Source organism: Varroa destructor, unplaced genomic scaffold (genome assembly GCF_002443255.2).
Source record: "Varroa destructor unplaced genomic scaffold, Vdes_3.0 BEIS01000001.1, whole genome shotgun sequence".
Classification (NCBI taxonomy): domain Eukaryota; kingdom Metazoa; phylum Arthropoda; class Arachnida; order Mesostigmata; family Varroidae; genus Varroa; species Varroa destructor.
Genome location: NW_019211454.1, coordinates 6427395 through 6454467, shown reverse-complemented (window position 1 = coordinate 6454467; position 27073 = coordinate 6427395). Strand labels below are relative to the sequence as shown.

Sequence of the window (27073 nt, the reverse complement as noted above, 5' to 3'; positions counted from 1 at the left end):
GGAAACGGAATCGAATATGCTTAAAGTCACAAAGAGAATATAAGCTGAACAAAACTGTAGAATAGAGGAAAATATGACCTACGAAAAGACTTTCACCAGGTTGGCGACTCAGAACCATCGAGTGACCCTAGCTTTTTGGGTAGAGACTGGGTTTCACGGAAGGATCATTTTTAGAAATGTTGTGGGCGGCACGTGCCACATATCGGTGTGTGTAAAGACAATAACATGTCTTTGCTTCGCAAAGAGGATTCAGGAACAGTTCTCCACGCGTTGTTGAACTAGTAGCGTCGCGCTGAACATTCAGTGCGAGGCAACTGTCTCTTGAAGTGGCGGTATTAAAAACAGCACACTTATCATACTTATATATACAGCGCGTTGAAAAAGGGGTATAATTTCTTGTGAGGAACTAGTTAAGGTTGCTATTTTCGAGTTTATTGCTAACGGTAGTATCACCAAACAACGAAAAATGGCTTGATAAAAAAAGTCCTGTATTATAAACAAGAAAGCCTAAGCAACGATGTGACTTTGTACAACACGAAGCACCATATAGTCGTCATTTTACTTGTTTGGCTTTTCGTTGCTTTCTATGTCTCAGGGCTAGCTGGGTACTTCAAAGAATAAGGTGCTGGTAGTTTATTTTGTAACTAAGCTATAAATGAGTACTATAAATGGTTCTTTCGATTAATAGCGCCTCTTCTTCTGTACCTGGGATCGGGCTCGACATCATAGTAGTATTTACCGAAAGTCAAACCATACAAAGAAATCGAATTCAGTAGGTAACGGCGATTTTTTGGGTCGTTACTATTTAAATGCATTATTGTTCATTCATGCTTCACAATATTACCATAATATGACACGGATTTACTGCTTCCATCTGGATGCGTATTGACGTAACATTACAGGGAGCAGTTATGGCGACTTCGTGAAACTATTAAAAATCTGATATTTTTTTTTTTACTTTTTCATTCCTCCAAGAGGAACAGGTTTATTAGTGTCGTTAATGACATTTTTATTATTGTTTCCGCGTGTAAAATGTGTGGCTAGCATTCAAAGGATACTATGAGAGCTGGAAGCAAAAAACGAGCTTAGTTGATAAAACAGCAGTGTGCAATAATGTTAACGAAGAACTAACAATCCGAGAAATACAAATACAAGTGTTTTGTATTTCTTGTTTTTTATACATTTCTTGATGGTTTTATTTACAGATCAAATGGAAGGGAACAGTTTGGGGGGATTTAATAATACATAGCCCCGACATGTGTCCAAGGCAACGTTATAGATTGTTCTATTTAACAGTGAATATCTGTTGCCGACAATTGATTCATGATTAATACACAGACAAAAGTAGGAAATAAATGTTTATCTATGGCTTAAACAGAGTCTTTGGTAAGGCATTATAACAATGGCCAAAGAAATTATACGAGATGTCGCAAACGGAACTATCGATCCCACTGAAACGTGTCAACAAAAAATGTCGTTTTTTCTGAAATGTGCCAAACAAACATTGCCGTCAATACTATCGAGCGCCAATGGCACAAAGGTAAACAATAGCCTATTACTGGGTGTATTACGCATAAATCTCCCAAGTTTGTTGTCTATTAAGTAAGTAAGATGTGACAGAGATGGACAAACAGGGTCCGGAATCCCCACCACAGTATAATGCCTAGGAAGTGTAGTTGGATATCACTTAAATAATAGGTACGACTGTTTCACTTGAGTGTATGAACTGCTATACCACATTGTTGATGTCTTCCAGGCCGCTGATTGTGGTGCATGTGTCAAGAACAGTAAGGCTAACTCTAAACAGATGGCTCATTGGCATGGCAACAGTCGACCCCGAGAATATACATATGAGCGTTAGCAACAGGCAACCACGTGATGTTCTCATTGCCTATCGAAACGCCAGTTAGCAGTTAAATAGGTGTGGTTAGCCATCTACTTGTCTAGATCAGAGCCTTCCCTGTTATCTGGGAGTGTTTTGACTTTGAAGAAGCCTGGTTGTCCACAGATTTTCGAACCATCAGCGCAGTATTTATTCTCAACACGGGGAACCTTCTGAGGTTAGATTTATAATAGCTCTGTTTGGGCTAGTAGTTTTTTGCCACTGTTTGCTAACTGGGTTCAGCACCCAAATTGCTCCTTTCTTCGCCAAAGGCCTTATTTTCTGTGTCCAGTTTAACCTAATGCAGCGGACATGACTACTTGATTTCAAACCAGGCCTGAAGATACTGGTGTATTTACTACGACCATTACGCGTTACGATCGAGCACAAGTATGATCTTGCAGATCTGTTACGTTCTGCTTTATCACAGAAGTTAGGAAGCTGGCTCAAGTCTCAGTGAAATTGCAGGCTGAACCAGCCAGCATACGTGACAAGCTGCTTGCCAAGAGTTCCTAGGTAATGTTGACTGCTAGCACGAAGATTCGAAGTGTTCGGTACAGGTTTTGGTTTTCGAAATGGCCTAGCGAAAATATCCTGTCGGTCTCTTTTCCGCACTGGCTTGCATCGTTTAGATAAAGCTGCGCTTTGACAGAGTCCGTTGTATTCGGTTTGAATCTGCCGAAGACGTGATATGGTCGTTTCATCGAAAATCAGTCGCCCTGAAGGCGCGACTAGTAATACGATATATTGGCGAGAAGTAGTCATGACCAGCCCGGACACGTGCATTGAACGGATTGTGGTACGAATGGTCACGTGGGATAGTGGATCGCAATACGGCACTTATAGAATGCCGTGGTGCGGCCTACTGTGTTCGTTGAATCAGTTTTAGGATTACAAGCAATTTGTCGGTCTTCACTTTTTTTGGGGTCCACTTCGACGCACCAGGAGATCAAGTACAAGTTATGGGATGAGTTTTTCTTTGGGGGTTTCCGCGTCACGCACATAAAGTTAAAACGCGTCATAATGGCGATACAATAACTTGTCAGGAAATCCAGATTTGTCAGAAGTAGGTAATGTATGAAATTCCAGGTTTTAGGTCGCCGTGCAAGTGCTTTAGTGACTAAAGCAGTATTATAGTTGACAGCGACATGCAGTGACTGATGCGAGATTTGACGGAGCTACTGACGAAGCCGCTTTGTGAAATCGAGTCCAACGCTGACGGATTCAACTGACAGCGATTGCGTGTACGTTTGCTAAAAATTACATAACATCAATGAGCTTATCTACATTTCTATACCTAATACCCGGTGTGGTCTTGCCAACTGCGCTAAACTAGGTACGCTGACGGCGTGCGAATGCGCGAAATTGTGTTATGAAATTGTATTGAAAAAACTATGAGCTCGCGCGTTCAAGTCTTCTGGAAGATACCGTGACCCCTCTAGCAAAGGAGTGACACTCCGATCGCCGGCCTTATCATGCAGAAGTCGGTTTTTTTCGCGGAGAGACGGACATTATTTTATGTTGCCTTCGGTTGTAATTAATTCGTGTGCTAGCTATCAGTAGTCGGTACTTCATTTATAGCATAGACAGATAGCTCGGTAAAAAACGCATAATCTTTGATACGTTCAACCCAAGCTGCGAAGTGAGATTACGACAATCTGATATACGTGTCAAAACCCAAACTATTTTATTAACAACATGCCTGGCGCCTACAATCGAATCTATAAGATTTGAATTTTCGAACGTTAATGTATGCGTTTTAAACAATTGGTTGGCATTTCGAGCAAAATCGAGCCCGGGGGCACCGAGTTAATTGAACAACTGTTTCTTGCTTGTCTCGTCTGTCGTTTGCAATCAGCTGTAAGTCTCGATTTTCTTAAACTATATGTACAAATAAATAGACAACGGCAATATCAGAATTAATTTATGACAGACATTAATTTATGATGTAATTACTTATATACTTACATTTAGTTATATGCTATAAAACATTATCTAAAGCACCTAATTTAACGTGAGCGCAATTTTCCTTCGCTAGTACATTAAACTGCGTTTCTTCAATCCAGAAACATAGACGCATTGAGCTTAATCCATATTCTAAATATCTCTAATATTTCGGATTTACGTCCAGTATTGCCGTTAGACATTCCATCAGACGGCTGGTTCAGAACCCGAAACGAAGTATGTCTATTTCCAGGTTCGAAGCGGACCGCAACGTGCCGATACTGTCAGTAGTATCGACTACGTTACCGTCAGCGACGGTGACCTATACATCGCTACGACCATGTCACTTACGATATATGAATTGGTCGTCCAGAAGCTAATATTCAATACTGTAGTCCTAGCAGTGGTCCTAGGTGACTAGTTGTAGTCCAAACTGATAGGTGTAATAGTCACCAATGGAACTGACTATTGGTTCCATTTAATTGACCTGGGGTATACTGTGTAGGAGATAATTAGTACAGACATAAAAAGTAGTTACCGTTTGCACTGCAAAGTAGAAAGTTACTTTAGGAATTTTAAAAAACAGTTTAACATAGCTGGACGTATAAGGGGAAAGGTGAATTTTAACAAAAAAGAATTCTTTTGAATTCCACATGCGGAAAACATATTCCAGCTATAAATATGTGGTTACCGTTATGTCCTACATTATTTTTGCACAATGAACGACTAGCTGCTATAGACATTTCCATTCTGCATTATACATAGGCGCACATAAATTGCCTAGCAAATACACAATACACTTACGGTGACAAGATTATAACGGTTGAAATTCGCATAAATCAAAATTTTCCGCAGTAAAATTGCTAGTACGACATTATAATATTTTTTTGGTATTCGTAATTTTTAATATAACAACTCAAGATATTTAGTCCCGCATTTAGTTAGTGTGTCACAATTTTCTAGCTTCGATTTAGGTGATTTCAACATGCTGGTTTCTTCTCGCCCAGGAAACAGCTAGATGTTTTTACCGTATTTTTGTGCAATCAAACAATGAGAACCCAATATCTTTTCTCAGTTCGCTGCAAACAGAACTACAAATGAAGAATAAATTATTTAAATAAGAAAAAAAAATTACAGGGACTGTGCGTGTTTACTTACGGGAACTTTTTTTTTAGGTCATATGACCAGAAAGGAATTTTTCCAGTTGTACATGTATCTTTTAGTCTGCATATAACTTATAATATTGATCAGTAGTCAATCAAGTCGAAGCCATAATAATTGTTATTGCGCATAGAAAAAAAACATATTTGTCAAGAACTGTGTGAAATTTGTAGAACAGATTAGATCGCAGCGTATTGCAGCTGGCCTAAGAAAAGATATTTGAGATATTAGAACGGAGTAAACGGTTAAGCTTACGAGGGACTTCAATACGAGGGAGTCGATGCAATACAGATTAATTAGGGATTCAACCTTCTCCAGATGGCTTGGAAATGGCTCTGCTTTCGGACAAGTTTCTATGCTATGTTCAGGATGACTCCTCTAAGCACTGACAATTAAACTACTTAAATATATAGAATATTATTGTGTAGTAGTAATATGATTTTTAGTCACTACATGTTAATAAAGGCGCGGCAATAATAGGTAAGTTACTACTTGACTGCGTCTACACAAAGGATCTAAAAAGCCGATTTACTGGCCGCGACACTTTTAAGGCGATGTCGTGGATATAAACCTCTGCTAGTCATCACTCTGCCATTATAATGCTAAGTACATAATTGTATTTAACTAAAGCTATAAAGGGCATATATATTGAATCGTGGAAGTTGTCACATGCCCTATCTACCGCAGTAAGTTTAATCCCCACCTGTGAATTCGTAAAACTGCTATTTTCTCTACAAGTCACGTTCACATGTGAGCTGCTGGTTAATGGGCATCGTTTCGTACGATCTTAACTACACCGTTCTGCACCGAATCAATTCAGCTAAAGCCTAGTTAGAGTATTGCGTTGGAAAAACATACAGTTTCTAGCCATAAGTGGTAATTTTCTATATTTTGTCTAAGTAGTAATGATGATGGACTTAGTTACCCGCTCTACTCAAAATATCGGTGCTCATAATAAACGAGCCCGATATGAACATCGGTTTCTCGCAGTCCTGTCCTGTATTCATGTTTTTTTTTTTTTATGAACTCACGTTGCTCCGATACTTTACTATTAATGAAGTTGACACGGGCAAGCAAAAATACAAATAGCATGGTAGATCCGGTCACGCGTCATTGGCAAGAGGTAATTCTTGTTTGGCCAAATTATTGATACGAGTGTTATGCCTTTTGCGGTGTTTGCCGGAATAGATTGGATTACACAATTAAGTTGAGGATTGACGCTGCAGTCTATGAAGAACTGGGGTAAGCACTGTTCCAGCTGATAGATAAATAGGCAATATATATATATATATATGATATAACGGATTACTTTGTACTCCTAGAGGGGTCAAGCCCGAAAATGAGATCGTGTATAAGAGCTAAAGCACAAGATTGCTTTCGTAATATCCTGCGATTTTGATTAATTTAAATTGTCTTCAGTGCATTTAAGGTTGCCTGTATAGATGCCGTACTTGTGATTTAATCCCCAACAATGACACCAGAAACATTTGCAGCACCTCGCGAACTATCCGAACGGGAAACCAATTGAGGATTGCCTAGTAGCTGGAGTAATGTGAATCGTCTACGAACAAAATTTCGAAAAGAACACTTCATTTTTCACGAATGCGTAAAGAAACAGGTTCCATTCAGTTTTGCATAAAGCACTCAGGCGTACTATGATCACTATCAGTCGAACCAGAGCTAGCAAACTATTCAACGCTCCGTTTTATGCTTTCGGTTAGAAGCCATATACTAAACATTAGTGTTCGTTAATCTGTATCAGTCAAATCGAAATAAGAAAACAGCCTTGCAGAATTAAAGGCGCAACATATCAAGTTCGATTGTCGATATAACATTAGTTATAGGAAACCTTAGTTTCGGATGGAAACTGACTTATTCAAAAATGACCGCCATTCGAAGCTGGCGTGCGACTTCAAACCATTGCGACCCTTTAATCGAATTTTTCATCGTATATTTATTGCCTTATACAAACTGATTATGATTGTATGGTTCTGCCTTTAGCAGCTCGAGTCGTACCTATTGCTGCATTTGATAATTAAAAAGGCATTTATGTATCGAAGTAAAAAAATTTTATTCAGTTATTTCAAGGATTCGTATTATTTTAAATTTGTCTGCTTACCAAAAGTGTTACCTATTGATTTGATTAAGCCATGACGAAAAAACACCATTTGAGACTATGTGGTAGACATAAAGGCAATACCTGCTCAAACTACTCGTCTAGAGATCACTCACATTATAATAATGGCTCATTAGTTATCCGATGTAATATGTACTATACCACAAACTACCACGTTCGTTATCAATTTATTCACACTGTAAAATAAGTAACTTCATCTAAAGTATATTTTCTTGCTGCCTTTTTAATCGGATGATTGAAATAAGAACACAACTTATATAGGGTGACTGAATTTAATTTACTAATAAATTTCATACAGAGAAGGATGCAACAAACGCACCTTATGCGACTGACAATATAACCAAGTGGAAGCTTGCAGCGGCGCCTTGTTAGCTACGGCAAAACTTGTTAGGCCTTAAAATTAGGTATCCCCCATAACCTTCCATATTGCTAATATTCCCAAATGCACAGTTTATGAGCTATAACAGGCAGCAGTGCACCATGCAATAAAGATGTGGACGGTCCCCTGATGCTGTTATTGTGTTTGCGCGAACGACCATAGCAGTCAATACAGTCAACAACGATGAAGACTTTATTTTCAACTTATTTCTTTCTAACAACGGCTCAACTATACATTAGATAGAGGATATTTTTCTAATAAACACATCAATGTCCAGTGAGCAAGCTACTATCTAATAAAATATAACATCAATTGCAGAAATAGAACTTTGCTGTGACTGAAAACGAAAATTGGAAGACACCGTGATTATCACGACACGCACGCTCCTGCCGCTTTATTAAAAACACATGTTTATGGAAACATGCTTGTCGCTGTATGTAACCACTAACTGAAAGGAGATCATAGGGACACGAGTTTTATATAATCATTTGTTTGGGACGATCCGATTCTTGCTATTGATTTACGTTAGTTTTTTATATATATTTATTATACTATATTAAGAAAGCCTCTCTGTAGGGAAACTATTTTAACTCTAACAAATTCGAACTCTAATTTCTCGCGCATCAGTTATACACAGTGTGGCCAAAACCAATAGTGTTAAGCGTTACCGAAGAGGTGATGAAGTAAGGTGATAAAATATCAGGACATAGAACTTGACATCTAAACAAACGACGTTGTTCGTATCCACGACGCTACGTACGTCATTTAGACCCATCGCTAGATGGACAACGTTTTTTCTGTCCTTTATGGACACGTAATTACATAGAGACGCCTAGTGCACTATTGGATGAAACGTACCGTTTCGGGTGCAGACCGCAGACGTGCGCCCTGCGCTTTTTATTAGATAGATAGATTTCGTAGTTTTCTTGTTGTCGAGTGATTGTTTTGGATTGTTAATCTATGATAGAAAAAAACATTGGAGATATGTAAAAATCTCCTAAGTAGATGTTATGATAGCCTTGAGGGATCTATTAAACAAACAGAATAGTTTCTAGCCGGGGTCCCACTAGCTCGGGCAACAGCCAAAACTGAGATGCATTGTATAAAACTAGGGAGGCAATGCATAACTACATTCGACAAATTTTAGAAAAATAGTGGTTGTACATTTAAATAACAGTAGTCATATACACTGCAAAAAAACATTATTGTGCTATGGCAAGCTTTGATTCTATATAAAAAGCTTTCTTGCTCATTATGGTAGCATTACAAATGCATTACGGCTGCAAAACACAAGTTACTTTTCAATTATCGACTACTGGTTCAGCTAAGTTCACCACACAACTGAATATTACGTTGATGCTGCGATCCAGTCATTTGAATTTGAAGCTCAACTACAGTTAATTCTCAAAAATCAGTTCAAAATACACATACACTTGCATCCATACTCAAAATAGAATTATAAAAGCAATATGTACAAACATGTATACCTCTATATGGGCCAAAACAAAAGTCCTCATTCCAGGTTGATAGTTATGTAAAAATTGCTGAATTTTACAAATGATAATTGGCGTTCGTCATATCTTACGTGGAATAAGCTCGATGCGATAATGGACGACGCAGGTATGCCCTATTACTACTCATTAGCCCCCTTCTTCTGGCAAAGATCTATAATCCTATCAGTTGAATGAAGCAACGTAATTTGTTTAGTTTTTCACAAAAAGAACCTTTCTGTAACCACCATTTAGGCCAGCACCATAGTTAAACAGGTCATTGTAATTTAACGATGGAATGTGGTAAGCCACAGGTGTAGATCCTGTGTGAATTCGAATTTTGTGTTGGTCGTATTGTTTATAGGCGGGCTGCTGGCTTTCGTAAGAGGCTTTTACGTCCTGGCCGTGTGCAGGGATCTCCTGAATGCTGGCTTTGTGGTCACCCAGTGTCTGCTTGTGACGGCCATAGTGAATTTTATGATGGCCTGCGATTCGGGCCGAACCACTTGGAATAATCTGAAAAATAAACGCGGCAGAAATAGTCTTGGCCTATAAGCTCAATTTAGATTACAACAAAGGTGAACGAGAAAAGTGTGTAGTGGCTACGTAGAGGCTTTGTTCCAGATTAACAGAATTATTAGAAAGGGAGCCTAGATGAGATAATAGAAAACTATATTTTTTGCAAACTAAGGGGAAATCAGTATACTTTCTCTTAATAGATATATAGCCAGACCACTCACTTGTATTTGATATCTTCCGCACACATCAAAACATGATATCATTGTACTATAACAAAAACCAGCCGGGCCTAAAATGGATTACACTTAGCTAGATTTCTTAATTACAAGCAAAAATAGGCTTGCGTGGTTTTCGCTAAAAATGTTTTTCTTTCTTTGATATTTGTGACCAACGGTTTATGAAAAGTATTTCGATGATTGAGTAGTTTTCCATGCTTCTCATAATGCATATCAAACAAATTACAGATAAATAGTTAGTGCAGAGACCATTGTACCATAGTTATCTGATAGCCTTAGAATAATGGCCAAAGAGCAAATTCCTAAATAATTATCAAATGGGCTAATTAAAACCTTCTTTTCGTAACGTTATTGGGACTCTAAAATAAACTATAGTTACTATGTGAACACTTCGCAAGCTTGCTAATGATTTATTTTCCCACATCTACTACTAGGGGGAAGTTTGCCGCTGTTAGGGGGGCCGGCGTCTTGTTGAGTGAGTTACCATGACATTGGTCATTTAAGCGTTGGCAAATGGTTACTATGGCATATGGTTATCATGTCGTTTCATAGTTCTATTAGACAGAGCACAGATAACTCCAGCGGGACCTATCCTGACTAGACCTGCTAGTGGGTAGTAGACAATACCAAAAATTTCCATCCTTATTATTAAACTACTAAAGCACGTAAAAAATAATCTTTCTGCACTAAATTTTAGCGTCATTAGGAAAAAAATTTAAGTTACCGTATTATTACTAGTGTCACATCGCACACTTCGAGTTGAACTGTGTCCGAAAAATGTTTAATAACAATATTTCACTAATCCAAAATAATGGAAAAAAAAAAATGCGTAATTAGCAGTTTAGCCAGTCTAAAACCGTTCTTGACTTTTTCACTATTCGATTTTATAGCCTATGCGTGAACCGCAGTTCCGACAAACCTTTCCGAAGTCCGACGTAATAGGAGCAAAGGTCGGTTCGGACGTTTTCGTTCCATGTTCATTCGTTTTGATAACAGCACGGAAACCGAATTTGTCTGCTATATATTCAACAGTACGGTAAGGACCGCCTACTTCGCCGAGGTAGTACGAGCCATATACTTGACCGTGTGATCCTTTCTCCTGGCGGCCATTGATGTTATCGTGGTCATCCTTAATATCGTATCTGAACTCATAATGCCCAACATTCTAAAAGGTGAAAAATTAGAAATAAGTTTGTGGGTATATAATTGTATGTCATGCTGCTTCAATCAAAATATACTGAAGTAACGCCAAAGAGGAATGCTTATATCTTAAACAGAAAACATCAAAAAAAGGAGAACTGTTTTTATCGCTTCTTGGCGACACTTGTAGAGGAATGTAGGAGGATCCTTTTAGGAACAAACGTATACTAACGTACGCCAAATTAGCATCGGTAAGCTCCTGCAAATATTCACACTGATCTCTTCATTTAAAGCGTCCAAAACATGCTCTGCGGTACACCAAAGTTATCGTCAGTTGCCTCGGTATGGTAAGGGTAAATTAGTAGCAACTTTATTTGAAAACATTTAACATGAGTTAATCATATTTAAAAAATGATATAGATTTACTTAGAAGATACAGCCATTTACTGAAATGTATATACTTTTTTATTTTAATTCACGCTTGTGTTAAGCTAAAGTAAGCTGCAGCGAACAGCATCCTTGGGAGGCCCTAATTGCCCCCCCGAGAAACTGATGTATCAACTAAAGCCTGCCTATACCCCATTGCCAGTGTTGTTCTGCAAGGGTCAATCTGCTTGAAATCTGTCATGTTCTTAAAAAGCGCAACATCAAAGAGTCAGATATTAACAAACATTAAAGCAACTAAGATAGCGAAATGTAACAATAAACAAACAAGAAGCATGAGTTCGCCGGATCATTATAACACGTCCATTGTTTATCACATTTTTAAGGCGAATTAAGTTTGTGCACGAACGGTACGGCGAAACATCATTTTCTATATTAACCAAATCAATAGGACTAGAAAAAGAATAGGCCCTACGATAATAAAATTATTTCAAATAATTTTTATGATTTGTTCATATGTTTTTAGCTAATGATGAAACGTTTATTAACGTAGACGATTTAGACGCCGTCAAGAAAAGTGAAATAAATCAATTTAGCGTTCTGGTGTTCTAATATGTACACACAAAAATCCTCCTAGCAATTAATTGGGGACACATATATATATTATATATATAATTCTTATATTCCGTAATTATATAATTAGATATTGTGAATTGCATAAGTAAGACGAGTAAAAAAAAGTTGTGCACGACTGTAGCCGATACGAACTAAACTTAATATAAGTGAGTTTAATTGTTAGGGGAATGGATAGAATGTTTACAACCAAAACTAGTGGCGTTCAGATGTGCTGAATGTTTTCATCCACCACAAGATAGAATTATGTAAAAACTATTTATATCATCTAGTCTTCATATAGAACGAAAGTTAGTCACTCTGTAACTTAATGAATTTGACGGATTAAACATAGGCAACGTTCATCTCGAGGAAAAAACCCCGACGTCAAAGGATCGAGTTGCAATAGCTAACCTTGAGCACTCACCCATTTTTGATTTCTAGGCCAATACCCCACGCTTTAGAGCTCCGGCAAACACAGATCTGTAACCTCGTACAGTCGTACACACATACTAAATTGCAACGTATATATGTTCCTATAATGTATATATTTTATATGACTAAAAAGAATATCTTCGCTGTACTTTTCTGGTATCGAACTTTACAAGTTTTTTTTATCTATGTTTTCTACCCATTTTGTCACAGCATTGTTACAAAAGTCTTAATCTGCTTTTTGCGGAGACCAGATCTGCCGGCTATTTTAAAACGTTAACTATTGCAAAATATCAGAGCTTTGCGGAAGTCTATATGTTTACGAAATATTTTGGAAGTTTAGAACGAAATTTTAGATACGACCCAATGCAGACTATCTTAAATGTTTCTTTTCAAGGGACTGCATCAAGACGCTCAAAAATTCGTGCTACTTCTAACGGGATTGATCTAAAAGGATTGCCTCACTAGGCACTGTACTTATGTGTTTGCCATATTAATAAAGTAACGTTTAAACGAAAAAAAAAATGTACGACAAAAAATACCTAACGGACTTCCGAAACCAAACTAGCTTACCTTCTGTTTGTGGTAAGTCAGTGAAGATCCTCCGTTGGCACCGATGTGTCCACAGCGAACAGCTACGACGACTATGGAGAAAGCGATGACCCACTGTGACTGTAATAAGAAATGAAGACGTTTCGTCTTAATTATGGCTTAAAAGTCAATTACGTTGCTTATTGTTCCAAGCGGCGTCACACGTTAATTTTTTATTAGCCAAGATGGGAGAATTTGCGCGTTTGCCTAAGCATATATATATATATATATATATATATATATTAAAAAGAGAACCTCAAGCATTTTCCATCGGGTTAATGTCAGTCAGTAGTAAGGGGAACCACATCCTGTATAAGAGTAATCTATAATATAATAATTCACCTAGAAAAAGATAACGGAGCTGCAATCGCTCAGATTTACAATGGTAGCTAGAGCGTACAACAGCTGCAAGCTAGGCAGATGTTGTTTCCAGCTGCCTCGGTCGTGTCCCGTCAGAGGCGAGCACATGCTGAATTATTTCTTCGTACTTGCGGTCTATTCATTACGACTTTTGGTGAAAAATAATCTCATGTTGATAATAACGTCAAGGCAAATGATATGTTATCAGAACGAGCGCATAACACAGATAATGACAACGAGCCTGAATACCTAATGAAGCTTCATATTGGCCCTGGATCGAGCAAGCTACGCCGTTTTACGTCCATTCAGCTTCATCTAAACGGTTTGAACCTAATGAAATTAGCAATTAGAAACTCGCTTTTAATCTTCACCAAAAGCACTAGATTAATGGTCCAACACTTCCGCTAAAAGTCAAAGATTTATGGACATCGTAGATGAATTAACTGAAACCCCGAGAAGCTTCATGTGCAGCGGTCACATAACACCTCGATCTCCCAGTTAAACACTTCGCACCGCGCGTTGTATATCATCATATGAAGTATATCACTCAGTCATACACGGAACATGATGATGATGATGATGCAAGTGGATTCTATCTTCTGTCCTTTGGTCCAGACTTATCGGCCTCTAAACGTGGCAGTTCCAGGTAAAGTTACAACAGGTGAGCTGCGGTGAAAACTGTGCTTCGCGTTTCGTGGCCAATGAATTTATAAGCGTTTATCGCTACCACAAGAAAATACATCAAGCACTTAAGCTCCCTCTCAAAATTCGGACCAACGCCGATGCACCCCCCTAACTAGCATATGTGGGACTTACATGACTCCGGGGCGGGTTTTCGAAAACGTGAACGGCTGGCCACTATGACGTGTTCACTTTTTGCCCCGTCCCTGCCTTGCAAGCTAACCCCTCTCCCAAAATCTCGCCAATTCAGTCCCCCCATAAGCATTTCTGGCACACCCACGTCTGTGGGCAAAATCGGTTCGTTCCAATGACTTAACTAGGTTGTCGCCTCTTTTCCACAACTTCGCTACTAAGAACACAACAAGTGCCTATGTCTTCCGACATGATTTAGCAACAAGCCTGTGACATTTAATGGCTGCAATAGGTTTTTAAATTAAACGCTATTTTCGTGAGCTATCGGTGGCTGAATGTCATTGTCGTATAAACGCGTGCGATGAATTAGTTTTCCCATAAAGCCATCGGAAAATGCAAATGGTACGTTGGGCACATTCACGCTGCCATTATGTTTTCCGGCGTTGGTTGTACATCCGTTGAGTGTCGGCGAATTGCATAAAAACACACAAACGCCGTGATAATAACGGTATTAATAAGAGAGAAGCGAACTGAAGACAGAAGAAGCCCGTATTTTTTACTCTGTGTTGCAACTGCTATTATTGCTAGTCGCGCTAACAAGAGGAGTGAACAACAACAACAACAAAATGTCCCCAAAAACCTTAACCAACTTGTAAACATGCTAAAATAAAAACAAATGTATGATATGGTGACTAGATGTAGCACGAGGTGCAAATTGCAGAAACAAAGTCAAAATGTTTACAGGGGCATTATACAGTAAGTTTAAGCAAGTTACATGTACCAAAAGAGTGAAATATGCCATATCAAGTAAAGGAAAAGAGAGATCTATATGATTTAGCAATTAACGGTGAGAGATTTACTAGCCGCCTTGCCAGTGTCGGAGCAGAGCCTAGCGTTAAGTAGCTGCTATTATATTATGTGAAATTGAAGTAGAGATAAATCGACGCTATCCCAATAAGTGGTCCATATAAACGAGCCGTGTAATGGTTTCTCGTTCATCGGCCTAAATTAGAGGTTTAAGCAATTGCCAGAGGTAAACTCAACCTGGTTCCAAATAGAAGCAACAAATGACCTGATGTTGGTACAACTCAGAACGTACCAACACGAATAATCTAAATATTGGGTTTTACTTTCTAATGATCTTTGTAACCAACTTTCGATTAAGTAGCTAAACTGACCTTCTAATACCAGCCGCTTTGGCCCTATAATTCTACTCGCTTATGTTGTCGTTTTGGTAAAGAGACATAGACTTATAAGAATAGCACAGACAGCTAGGAACCTATATACGACAGCTGCACATCGGTCGACCTTTGACTGTCGACTTGATATAACGCAAAAGAAAACACAAACAAATTATATATTCTCTTATACCGAGCAGTAAACAAAATACAAGAAAGATAAGATCATACATTCTCTATGCTACGTGTCTTGTTTTTTGGCAAAAATAAAAAGTAATTATAATATTTCTTTTATTGATGCCCTAAAACAATGATTGCTCGCCTGGACAGACCTCTGTTGCAATAGATCAGCAGGCATCGATACTGCTTCGAGTCGAACGACATATATAGCGTAGATTCATGTAAATAAAGAAGGTTTCTTATGAGAGTTTCTATTGCACAAGCTAAAATGTACTGTTACGGACGAATCATTGATATCTAATACATTAACAAGGTTCGTGAGTGAGTAACGCCCGTGACTACTCAGTACTTCGAATTTTCCTCTCTTTCAGATAGCGACATTGAAGTAGGATGGACAACGCCATTATTTAAAGAAAGAAGGGGAAATCGATGAAGGTATACTATTTTACGTATTAGTATAATTACACAATATCAACGTAATTAAATAAAAGTCACAGGGACAAAATTTAGTATAGCCATTGGAAATTTAGTTTATGGGCATCTCTGATTTTGGCGGACCTAGTTGGATACGTAGCAAGCTAAAATACTATATTTATTTTTTGATACGCGCAGCTGCTTTAGTACGCCAAAACCATATTTATAATAATAATAACCATATTTATAAGGTTGTCCGCTTCAAGGTAGAAAGTGTTCTAGCGTTGATTTCTTTGCAGCGACTTCAAAGCGCGGATGTTGTGCTAACGAAAGTGTACGATTTGATCCTTAATAGGGTATTTTTTGTGGGAGGTCTTTTTTTGGGAATTGTATCTGCTCTAAAGTTAGATTAATAAACAAGTGGAAGGGACGAGTATAGGGTCTCTCATTCAATAAACCTTTTTTCTTCTTTCCCGACGTGTCTCTATCTAGGCTGTTGATATAACCCAGTATTCACTAGCCATTGACTACGATTGTGCGCCCATCAGTGTTGCGCTTCATTGAAGCCCCTGTTACTGTTTCGGCGTCATGATATTTTTCTTACCGGGAAGCCTTGTTTCTGATTCGTATATATTGTTGAGTATATTATCTTGCCACGTCTGTGCAGTATCGTCGGGTACATGGTGATGAAGCGTGGTAGTCAGGCAAACAGGTCAGCTTAATAAATGTTAAGGCTTTAGCATGTGCGTTAACGTAACTCAACTCGAATGAATTTTACTACTGCAACACAGTCATCTTTATGCTTCCGTTGAAAATCAGGCAAATTTTTACTCTTCTTGCCATAGTGGCGTTGTTTTTATGTGTTTTTTTTTCCAGATTTGGTCACCCGAGAAAGAAACATTAGATGATTAGGTCATAGCGCTACTAATAATAGTCACGTAACAATGCCAACGGGTGTGGTTGATAATAGAACTCGGCTTTCGCGGTCAATAGACTACGATATTTTTGTGATCATCTTCGTACAAATTTATTCTAAGCTTGACAATTGTCTAGATGTACAGATACAGATCACAACGTCGTGTTTTTTACTGTTTTGTTTATCAAAATACGTACTTATTAAAAGCGCGCTAAATGAATCTGGTTTTGTTTGTTAACATCGACTAATAACGTTATAGTGAGAACAGGAAAAACTATCCGAATAGATGAAATACCTTCATATAGCTTCAGGGCTACGATAGTTAGCATGTGTGATTAGTTTCTAAACACGGTTTTTAAGGGGGGCCATGAGACGGGTGGAGGGCACGCACCCCTCCGAGTGAATTATCTAACGGCGTAAAAATTATTACTAATGCCTAAAATTAATAACCAGGAAAGCAGGAACTAAATAAGGAATTGAAAAAATATACAAGTAGCTGCTCATGTCGTGTCAAAGATTCGTCAAAAAAAATCCAGAAAAATTCACTTCGACTAAACGCCTAGTGACAAGGATCTGGTCACGTAAAAATAACAGCCAAACATGCCATAATGAACCAAAATATGGGTACGATTTTAACGATCATGTTCTATTGCGAGATCTATTGCGCTGAATCTCGTATTTTCTATTCAACTCATTGATAATTTGTGGAACATTTCTAACCTATAATAAATATATAGAAATATATATATAAATAATAGTAAATGTCAAAGTGTTCACTACTACCTCTTAATGTTAAAGACATACGTGTTTTTTTTTTTGCACGACCTGTGATCAACGAATTATTGATTCAGTTAGATTGGTACGTCGTTTAGTACTCGACAAACTGGAGTAGTTGTTTTACGAAACAAACACAACGAAAAAAAAACACCTCCATGCTATACTAACAGACATCGTAATGAAAGAAAAGACCCTTTTAATTAACTTTTCACATTCTAAATAGTACGATAGAGATTTGAAAGCTTATTTGTAAACATAAGCGTAGCTCTGTATTTTACTTGGACGATATTTACCCGTTCATATATTGTCGGGCTCGAGAATTACCTGTAGTAAGCTAATAGTATAAGCACTTAGGGCAAGATAGATTGTTGATATTAAAAAGCGCATGATAATTGCAAACTGCAACATAAAGCAAAGTTTTTATATTGGCACTTAAGCATCGACGGCAAAAACAGTCTGTGGGCTAAAAGTACGCAAACTTTTTAAAAAAAAAAATACTACTTTCAACTAAAGCTAAACACAATTTTTCGTCATTAATCTCGCACATCGTCATTGGTCAGACTGTTGCTGTGCTTCTAAAGGCACGTGTGTATACTCTCGTCCAAACAGAGCCAGCGTTTGCTTATCGAACGGCAAGATACATCATGACGGACATTAGCCTAGGAAGTAACCGGAGTCTTTCTCTCAGCAGTGGGTATCTGTCTTTGAGTGGCAACATATGTAGTGGCAACATGAGTAAACATACGTATTCGAAAGCCTCTCCCCGTTCGATCAAAGCACCGCACATTTTTAATATGTAGAATGTGCAATTTTTACATTTTCTGTTTCTATTATAGGTGCAGCTATATTCAACATAGTGTCATAATCTACAGGGTAGGCTAGAACACTAGTCAGACCTGGCTAAACGAAACGATGTCAAGCTTGAGCAGAGCAAAATCGAGGCTTTCATTGGATTGCTACAACTTTTCGTATCTACAAAACATGGGATTATAATTACAATAGGAACTGTCAAGTAGTCATAGATCACAGGCTCAGGTTATAATAGGTAATTTCGTAACAATATGCAGCGAGGCAACAGGTTCAAGTATTTCATGCAAATGTCGATTCTTCCGAGTAAAGCGTCGTAGTGATTGTTACTATATACGCATGACATACTCATCCATGTATTGCAAAGACTGCCTTGTCTCAATACTGTAGTCTGGACGCAGAATCGGTCACGCGTGGAAGTGTCTGGACTTCGACGACGGTCTAGGGATGCCATATTTTATCGACATCAACAATTGATAATTCTCTACCCTTGAACTCACCTAATAACTGTCACACTGTACTCAGTCATGTAATGTTCTGCAGAGTCGCAACAAAGATCGCCACCAACGGTACCTTTTGCTACGTCTAGAAAAACTATGTCACTACAATTGGACCGGAAGTCAAAGGTAGGCAATTGTTGGTTTTTCTTGGCAGGTTTGCAGCCCATTGTATTCTCCCGTCAATGCAACGGCACTTAATTTTGTGTGAGTAGTTAGAAATTCGATGGAATAAGAGCAAGTAGTTTCTAGATGTGTGGGAGCTTGCTGCAAATTAGATGGCACAAACAAACGTAAGCTGTGAAAATGAGGAATTATATACAAGTATATTTTTTAACGGTGCATGAAGTAATAGATAACGGACAAGAATCATTACAAAAAAAAATTGTGCAATTTAACAAGATTTAAGGATTTGGTGATGTGGGCTAATTGTTTCATGAAATCGTAACGGCCCGACGGCCCCGAGTGATTATCAGCCTGTGCCACTGAAGAAACACGATCATCATCTATGGATTCGTTTTTGTTCAGAGGAACGACACCTGTCTTCTGAGATTTTCGAACGGTAATTGTCATCGTGAATGATTCCCGCACACGCTTTTGCCAGTCCGACTATTTTATTCGGCTTTTCGAGGGAAACACTCTTCAAACGCTTCTTTTGTGATCTATTCGGGGAGATTTGTGAAAAGCTTGATTTCCAAAAACTTCATTCATTAAAATACGTTCCTTAAAGTGCGCTCTAGGGCACAAATACGGTGGAACTTTCGTTTGTTCCAAATACCAAAACAAGGGATTCCACGTTTTCTTGGTGTTATTCAAGCGAATAGTCTCGGCTCTCTTGATCACTTGTGATTTAGTGAACTTGTATAGCGATCATTGTCTTCGGACTTCGGAAGGCAACTCTGACCGTTTCCATAGTCAAAGACATCTTTTTGTCTGAAAACTGATCGTGCCGTAGAAAAAAACGTCGTAGACAATCCTTCGTTAGCACGTGCCAGTTGTCGGGGACGTTTACGTTCAGTTGGCTTGATAATTAAACCCACCTTGGATATGGAATAACTTTACATAGTTCTTTCGTATCGGGCAATAAAGTTCTTAATACGCATCGAACACAATCGCGAATGGATGTATGTTGATACAGGCAGTCCTCTGTGTGCGATAACTGCAACTGGTTTTTTCACAGGGCTATCTTTATCAGTCAGTATTCGTTGTATATACGTATCATTTTGTCCACTGTAGCATTTTCTACGAAAGAAGGTAGAAGATATGATCTCGATCCGTCCCGCATAAGCAAGGACGGTATGGAGTATCGGAACTGGCTATTTTAGGTGATCGCCTGATGCAGAGCATCCAGCAATAATTTACAGGACACGGCGTTCAAATCATGTTGGAACATAACATATTTAAATATATGATACATTTGTCAGCAGAATTGCGCAGTCTCGACGATGCACTATTAAAACAGTTTTACTATGCTATTTAATAAATTGGCAGTAACAAGCGCTACTGTAGAAAATTACAAAACATGAGATTCGAAATCTGTGGCTATAATTTGGCACTGATCAATAGGGTAGAGCGTTTAAATAATTTCGACGATGCTGTAGGAAAACACCGACGTTTTTTTTGTTATAAAAGTTCTACGTAATACTGATCTATATCGTGCTCTCTCACTTTCGCAACCAAGGTAATCCTATAATTTAACCTATAATTTAATTTTAATTTAATGTACGGATCCCAATGAACGTAATAGCGTTTGATTTTCTAAAATTAAAAAATAGCGACGTGAATCGCACAAAAATAGCTTGCGTACAATTCCGAAATTTTAATGGTATTGAAATTTAAGATCAATGTTCTCTTACTAAAGATGAGACCCAGCCGGCCATATAGCGTCCCCTCCATATAGCCCTAATCTCCCTTATTATTTCAGAATCTTCAATGCCAAAGTTAAAGGATGCTAGTTTCGATTTTCAATCGTCGTCCACAAATAACGTTGTTTCATAACTTTGGTAATTTGTATACGCACCATACATTCAAGCTTGTCCCTAAGTTGGGCTAAGTTACGACATTTAGGAATTTTCGTTGAAAAACCTTTATTTAGCCAAGCATATGTGTCTTCGTGTTAAAATGCTGGATAGTTATATTTAAATTAGAAAAAAAAAATTAGAAAAAAAATTCTAGTTTTTCCTTTTTTTGAAACAGAAACCCCTAAAATATATGATATTAACCTGTATTCAACATATTAAGTATTAGATGAAATTTTGCACGATTCTTAATGATAATAACTCATTGAACCGACATAGAATATAATCATATCTTTAGCCGTTTTATGCAGAGGTTATGATGGAAACAGAATAAGTGTTGTATCTTATTCGTGGTAAAAATTAATTTGATTTTTCCATACGGGTCCATACGTTTATTCCATGACGGGGCGTTCGAAATATAAATCTACAAGCTCAGGCTACGTGCTAATTGTGTTCCATATCACCGAAAGAGATGTGTCCTCTTGAGTCTAAATCACAATGAAGAAATAGGTTTCGGAGCGGGCGATTTTAAACACTACTGTCTGAGTATAAAGATACAAGTAAAATGTTTCGCATAAGTGTCTATCTCTTTAGGCGACTAAAACACATAAAAATGGGATATAGAAACAAGCAAAAATCAAGTGACTGATCGATACTCTTGGTTAGATTGACGTATTGATATACTAAAGCAATAACAGAGGGGCTTTCTGTAAATAGAACAGATTTAGAAAACACGGACAAACAAATAGCTTCTCGTCCCGGTTGTTATATAGTGCTGCGCCGGTGATAAACGGTTCTTCAAATAACATGCACTATTTTGTACATGTAAAAAAATTATTTAATTCCAATTTTTTTGCCCCACTTAACAATGCCATCTATTATAGTCGTTAAAAAAAAGATAATAACCATATTATTGTGTGTGTCGAACATGGTCTATATTTAGTATTTCTATCTATACTTACAAAAACCGTTGCCAATAGGTGCTTAAGGATTAACTATGACCAAAGCAATCAGTTCTTTCAAGCCTGACATACCAAAAGCCACCATGTATACCGACTGTAACTGCGTATTGAGGTCTCAAACCGCTTTGCTTGTTTACGTCGTACATAAAAAATTGGGTTTATCCAACATGAGCAATGGACTATCATAATAGAAAGAGGTTTACTCAACGAATGTAGATATATTTACGTAGTTCGCGGAGTGAAGACCTGTACAACGTATGGTTTAGCTCCGCTGTGTAACGACTCAATTGGCCTGTACAATAGATCCGGAAGCAAGCTCAGAGACCCACTTGGTGCCTCAACATTTTCGAAGCCCGATGGAGACGAGGCAAGATCCGTGGGTTCCTTTTAGATGTTTGGGACTTAACGGTGTCGCTATTTATAGTGCTGGCTCTCATTGCCTTGGCCGGAGCTCCGCTCTTTTGCACGCTACTGCTACACCCAGGTGAGGGTACGAGTAAAAGTTATTCATTACGCTAGATGCATATTTCAAACCGTTAATTTTGTTGAGCCGTCCTCTATTTTTGCCTACTTAAGTTGCTCAATGCACTGTAAAATTACTCATTACCTTCATAACAACGGTAGTTATCACATCATTGATAAGTCGGCACGTATACCACTGTCAACAGACATGTTTGCACTGCAGTAGTAGGTTCTTAGTAAAGATCCCTTGAGGGTGTCGAACCTCCATATTATACAATCAAAATGTTAGCGTAATTTCAAGTTAACATTTCGTTAATAATAGAATTGGGTAAAACGAATATAAGGGATTAGAAAGGCTTTATCTTATCCTTGTGATATATTGTTGCCCTATTTTTGATTGTAGGTTATATGAAATTCTGTGATGATGGCGATTGTCCTGCGAATTCGCGCTGTGTAATAACGGCTAAAGGTGAACATCACTGCCTGTGTGTGGGGGCTCGTAAAATGGTTAATGGCCAATGCATGCTCTATAACGGCTTTTATACCCCTATGAAAGGAACCGGAGAAGAAGAATAAATACAACGATTATCACCGTACTGAGTACTAACACTGTCTTCAAGCGATTGCAACTATAGCTCCTGTGAGAGCCTATGACCAGACGATAATTTCATTTACCGTGACATGGATGTAGGCCAACGGATTTCATTGGTACACAATAAATTATTCTGATCTTCGCGTCACGCTAGCTCGAAACATAAATAACACTGTTTAACCATTTTATGTCGAAAGTACTAAAAATGTTTATTTATGTTTAGATCTAGTAACTTGCATTTCGAGTGACAGTAACTAGATAAATGTAAGTGTCCCATATCGGAAAAAATTCACCGGCTGTATGTTCAGGTTAACACAGTCGAAGAAGAGGGCACTGCAGCCACCATATACGTAAAAGTACTTCGGGTAGCTTTAGACTAGATGAACTATTCACGCTAAACCAAAACAAGGAGACTTGTGGTTCTAGTAAATGTGGTGAACTTAAAATATATTCCTGCTACATGTGTCATATATGTTTCTATAATATCGTGGATGCACAGCATATATTGACGTATTAGAAGTTTGATACAATTTGGGTACTTTCACTGATACCTGTTGCTGAGTCCATATTAAGGGCAATCAACAAGATGAGCAATAAAATATACTATGCCTAAAGCGTAACAGGTCAAACTATATATATTATTATTTGTAAGCAAAGGAGAGATGCTGATGTGTCATGTGTTTCGTGGTGACTGGCCGAAAACAAATTTGAAACCTGAAGGGATTTCAGCTTATTCTAGTTGAGAGATTGTTATCAGGCATTTTGATCAGTTCGCCTTATCTATCACCACCTAAACAAACAAAAACATGCCTTCCGATTATTCGTTAAATTCTAATATAAAAAGTACACGAGGAATGTCCATATCCTAGAGCTTGAAGTCGACACTCTTCGGCAGAACCTTGACAGGCTCGACAGCTTAACACCGAAAGTCTCCAAACGTAACTGATGCAAGCAGCGGTGGCAAGGCGATGAAGGTTAGCGTAGCTGAGCGCCATTTCCTATATCGAGGAACAACTGTATTGACGGTCCTATTTGTCGCGCCATTATCATGGAAACAATGTTTGTTATGGCATATGGATACATAGGAGGCTCGATATGTACTAGGCAGCATCAGCGAATTCGATTAAATCGATTGTAGAAGATAACAGAATCGTGAATATTGTCATTTCAGATAAATGATGGTCTTGTTGCAAAAAGACATATGCGATCTTCAAGTCAATGGTAACGTTTACCAATCTGTTTATGAATTTACCAACATTATGCTTACGTGGGTTTTTTTTCTAGCACTTTAGTCATCTCAGTTAGAATCTTTGTATTTGAAGTGTGGTAGAATCTGTTTACTAAAAAATGCCGACAACTATTAACCAGAATTTGAAAAGCATTCACCATTATCCTTTGAAAGGCCATCACCATTATCATCATTTTTTCCACAATGGTCTACTAGTGCCATTACTCCGAGCCCCTTACGCGTATCCATGTCTGGATATCATTTTGCGCGTACAAACACACATGGAGCTTAGAACTCGAAATATATCTCCCTTTTGCAAGCCGCTCATTGAATTCGTATGCAAATGGCAGTCTCCGGTAAGTGTATAGCCGAGCAGCGCTTTGTGGAACAAACTAACCTTAGGGCTTGCCTTTACAGCCATCTGTATACGAACTCTCCTTCCTTTCCTTTCCTATTCCTTGCCTATTCCTTTTCTTCAAAGACAGTTCATGCCCCATACAATGGCCGACGCTAAACTTGTCAATAGTGAGTAGATATTGATGTCGATCGATCGATTGATTCTACGCTCCATTACAAGCATAGAATTATATATGTCACAGCAATGAAATTGGGTTTGTTGATGTATTCCAGATGCCTGTTTTCAATTGTCTTAAAGACCTGCTGAAAACGTATACCCTCTACTTTTAAGTGTGCGAACGACTAACTACGTTTCCAGTGGGTTGTTAATGCACGTCACAGTGTTATCTGTATAGGTGTTCAGCGTTGTTGGCGTGGTATCGTCCTTAGCAGTGGCCTACCCCCTACAACTAACCGTCATACTTGTGGAAAATAAGCGGTCGTTGGCAAACAGCTTCTTTGTAGCCTATAAAGTTGATGGCTAGAACTATAAGGAGTGCGTATTCGAAAAATGATAAGTTGTGTTCTATCCATAAATTTCAATCCGTCATGTTATCTAAGAGCGTGCCTCTAAAGTTTTTCAAAAGCAAATCAAGTAGAGAAAATAGCTATTGTCTAATCGTCATATGGGTGATTTGAGGGCTTCTACTCATTGAGGATAACTGAACAATAACACAGCGCCTGTACGCATACTGAATAAAAAGTGTTTTACAACATGATTTAAATAGAAGTAAGAAAATGGCGACTAAGAACCATATCGTATTTATTTAATAATTACTATTAACAGTAAAGGGATTACTCAAATAAGATCGTTAAGCTGGCAGGCAAACATACGTTGTTTGAATGACAAATTAAACACTATCCCAATGTACAGTATGCAGAAATCATCTAGTTTTTAAAACGAAATTATATCTAGGGAGATTAACATCAGTGTGAACGTGTGGGCATCCAGTTTGTTAAGGCTACCCTAACACTCAAAACAGCGCACAGATATTGAGGCCTTAAAAAGAGTATACTAATACGATATTAAAAAGGTACAAGCAAAGTTGGAAAGAAATTACCCTTCGCTGTCCGGTATCAACGAGCTGCCACACCTTCACACCTCTGCGATACATGAAGTGAGCTAGCTTACCGAAACAGGGACGACTGGAAGATTATTTCGAGAGAAACATATTATACCTGGAGGTGTGTAGAACTTCGCGTTCATCCGTTCTACACTACGTCGTCACGGAGTACAAATATAGTTTTCGTTCATAATTTAATGGATACTTTTCGAAGAAATAACATGACATTGATCAAGAAAATATTTGATATCTTCAACGCAATCTTGATATTCGAAGAACGACAAAGGTGCATCGCAACGTTGTATCTGACTATACGCAGTAATAGGGTAGCTTAAACACTCGAAGAAAATTTAAGGTGACATCTGAGCAAACATGATGCTTTATCTGAGTATCTCGAACGTAGCTGACACCTAGCTATACGTTCCGAAATTAAAAACATGTTGAAAGATATGGGATCAGTGCTTTATACAGTATCTATATACAAGTTTGCTCATTATATCATCGTATCGAACATCTACAATCAGCTGCGGTCACGACTCTGAATAGTTAGAATGGCTTAATTGACACTGTTTTCAGTGCACTGATGCATCACCATTTAGTGCCCACGTTACTACGGAACAAAATGTCAAAGTCTTTGAAATTTCCATCTTATTCATCCGCCTACGTCCTGGCTTAGTCGGTTTGCATACTGAATTTTAAAGCAAGTTATGGTCTAGGTCGAATCCAGACGTAGCTACGCTTCGTTGCGTGCTGGGAGCAGGCCATCTAAAGTAATGCCTAATAACGAAAACGCCAGGGGTAAGGTATGAAAGACATTTTATGGTCTGCATTAGTTTCTACATTGGTGCTACCTGGGTTAGATAAAGAAAAACAATGGTGTATCTATCTCAGTGATGAGCATTCTAATTACTAGCACATCGTTCAGACCGTCCGGTATTCTGCTAGGAGCTATAATGTCGGTGCACGAACAATGTCCTTGTGTGTTTATTAGCATGATTTTTTTTCAAGGTTTTTTATTTTTTGTTCTTTGTCACAAACTGTTTTTGCTATGGAGCCCGATTTTATCTTCGGGCTCCATAGTAAAGTAGACAAGATCACAGGGAAGAGGTTTCAACATATTTCATTTGTTTTTTACGGATATCAAAACGGTGTCGTAATAAGCCGGAGCAGACGAAACGTGCAAGACAAGGATTCTGGGGCTGAGAGTGTTAGTGCTCAAGAAAAGCTCGTTACTTACAAGGAAAGCTTCTCACTTTCCATAAATCGCCTTAAGTAGCTTTTGAAAGAGGATAGCAGCTAGGTAAGTTCACATCGTATAATAACTACAAAATTCGTAACGCAAGGAATCGTTCCCGCAGCCTTTTAATACTAGAAAGAACGTAAACTAAAGCATGCTGACGTCTGCGGCCGGTGGTGAAATCTTGCGGTCTGAAGCAAGTCCTATAGGCCAAGAAAGCTGCACCCAATGAACCAAAATGCCCAAAATTCGAAAAGTTACAAAC

The 27073-nt window shown here is 38.2% G+C and overlaps 2 protein-coding genes across 8 annotated transcripts in view; one reads left to right on the top strand and one right to left on the bottom strand.

Moving 5' to 3' along the window:
- Positions 1 to 7377: 7377 nt before the first annotated feature.
- The window catches only part of LOC111242800 (uncharacterized), a 41155-nt gene continuing 21459 nt past the window's right edge, over positions 7378 to 27073 (bottom strand). For 2 of the 4 annotated variants that reach the window (XM_086975465.1, XM_086975463.1), the window contains 3 exons: positions 12890 to 12988; positions 10668 to 10913; positions 7378 to 9509 (listed from right to left, as the gene is read on the bottom strand). In XM_086975465.1, coding sequence (XP_086831591.1) covers positions 9207 to 9509; positions 10668 to 10913; positions 12890 to 12988 — 648 coding nt within the window. In that variant the 3' untranslated portion in view covers positions 7378 to 9206. Of the gene's footprint in view, positions 9510 to 10667; positions 10914 to 12889; positions 12989 to 13824; positions 13982 to 27073 lie in introns of those variants that run through there. The other 2 variants (XM_086975472.1, XR_015317540.1) reach the window with 2 other exon arrangements.
- LOC111246164 (uncharacterized) lies at positions 17905 to 23516 on the top strand. 4 transcript variants are annotated; one of them, XR_015317545.1, is made up of 5 exons: positions 17905 to 18235; positions 18382 to 18978; positions 19259 to 19411; positions 22133 to 22313; positions 22695 to 23516. XR_015317545.1 is itself a non-coding variant. In XM_086975478.1 (5 exons), the coding sequence occupies exons 3-5, from the start codon at positions 18949 to 18951 to the stop codon at positions 22865 to 22867; spliced, it is 384 nt and encodes a 127-aa protein (XP_086831604.1). In that variant the 5' UTR covers positions 17915 to 18235; positions 18382 to 18590; positions 18896 to 18948; the 3' UTR covers positions 22868 to 23512. The 4 variants fall into 4 exon arrangements, 3 of the variants coding, with proteins under 3 accessions (XP_022651036.1, XP_086831604.1, XP_022651055.1); XM_086975478.1 differs by lacking the exon at positions 19259 to 19411 and having other exon boundaries at positions 17915 to 18235; positions 18382 to 18590; positions 18896 to 18978; positions 22695 to 23512; XM_022795301.2 differs by lacking the exon at positions 19259 to 19411 and having other exon boundaries at positions 17913 to 18235; positions 18896 to 18978; positions 22695 to 23512.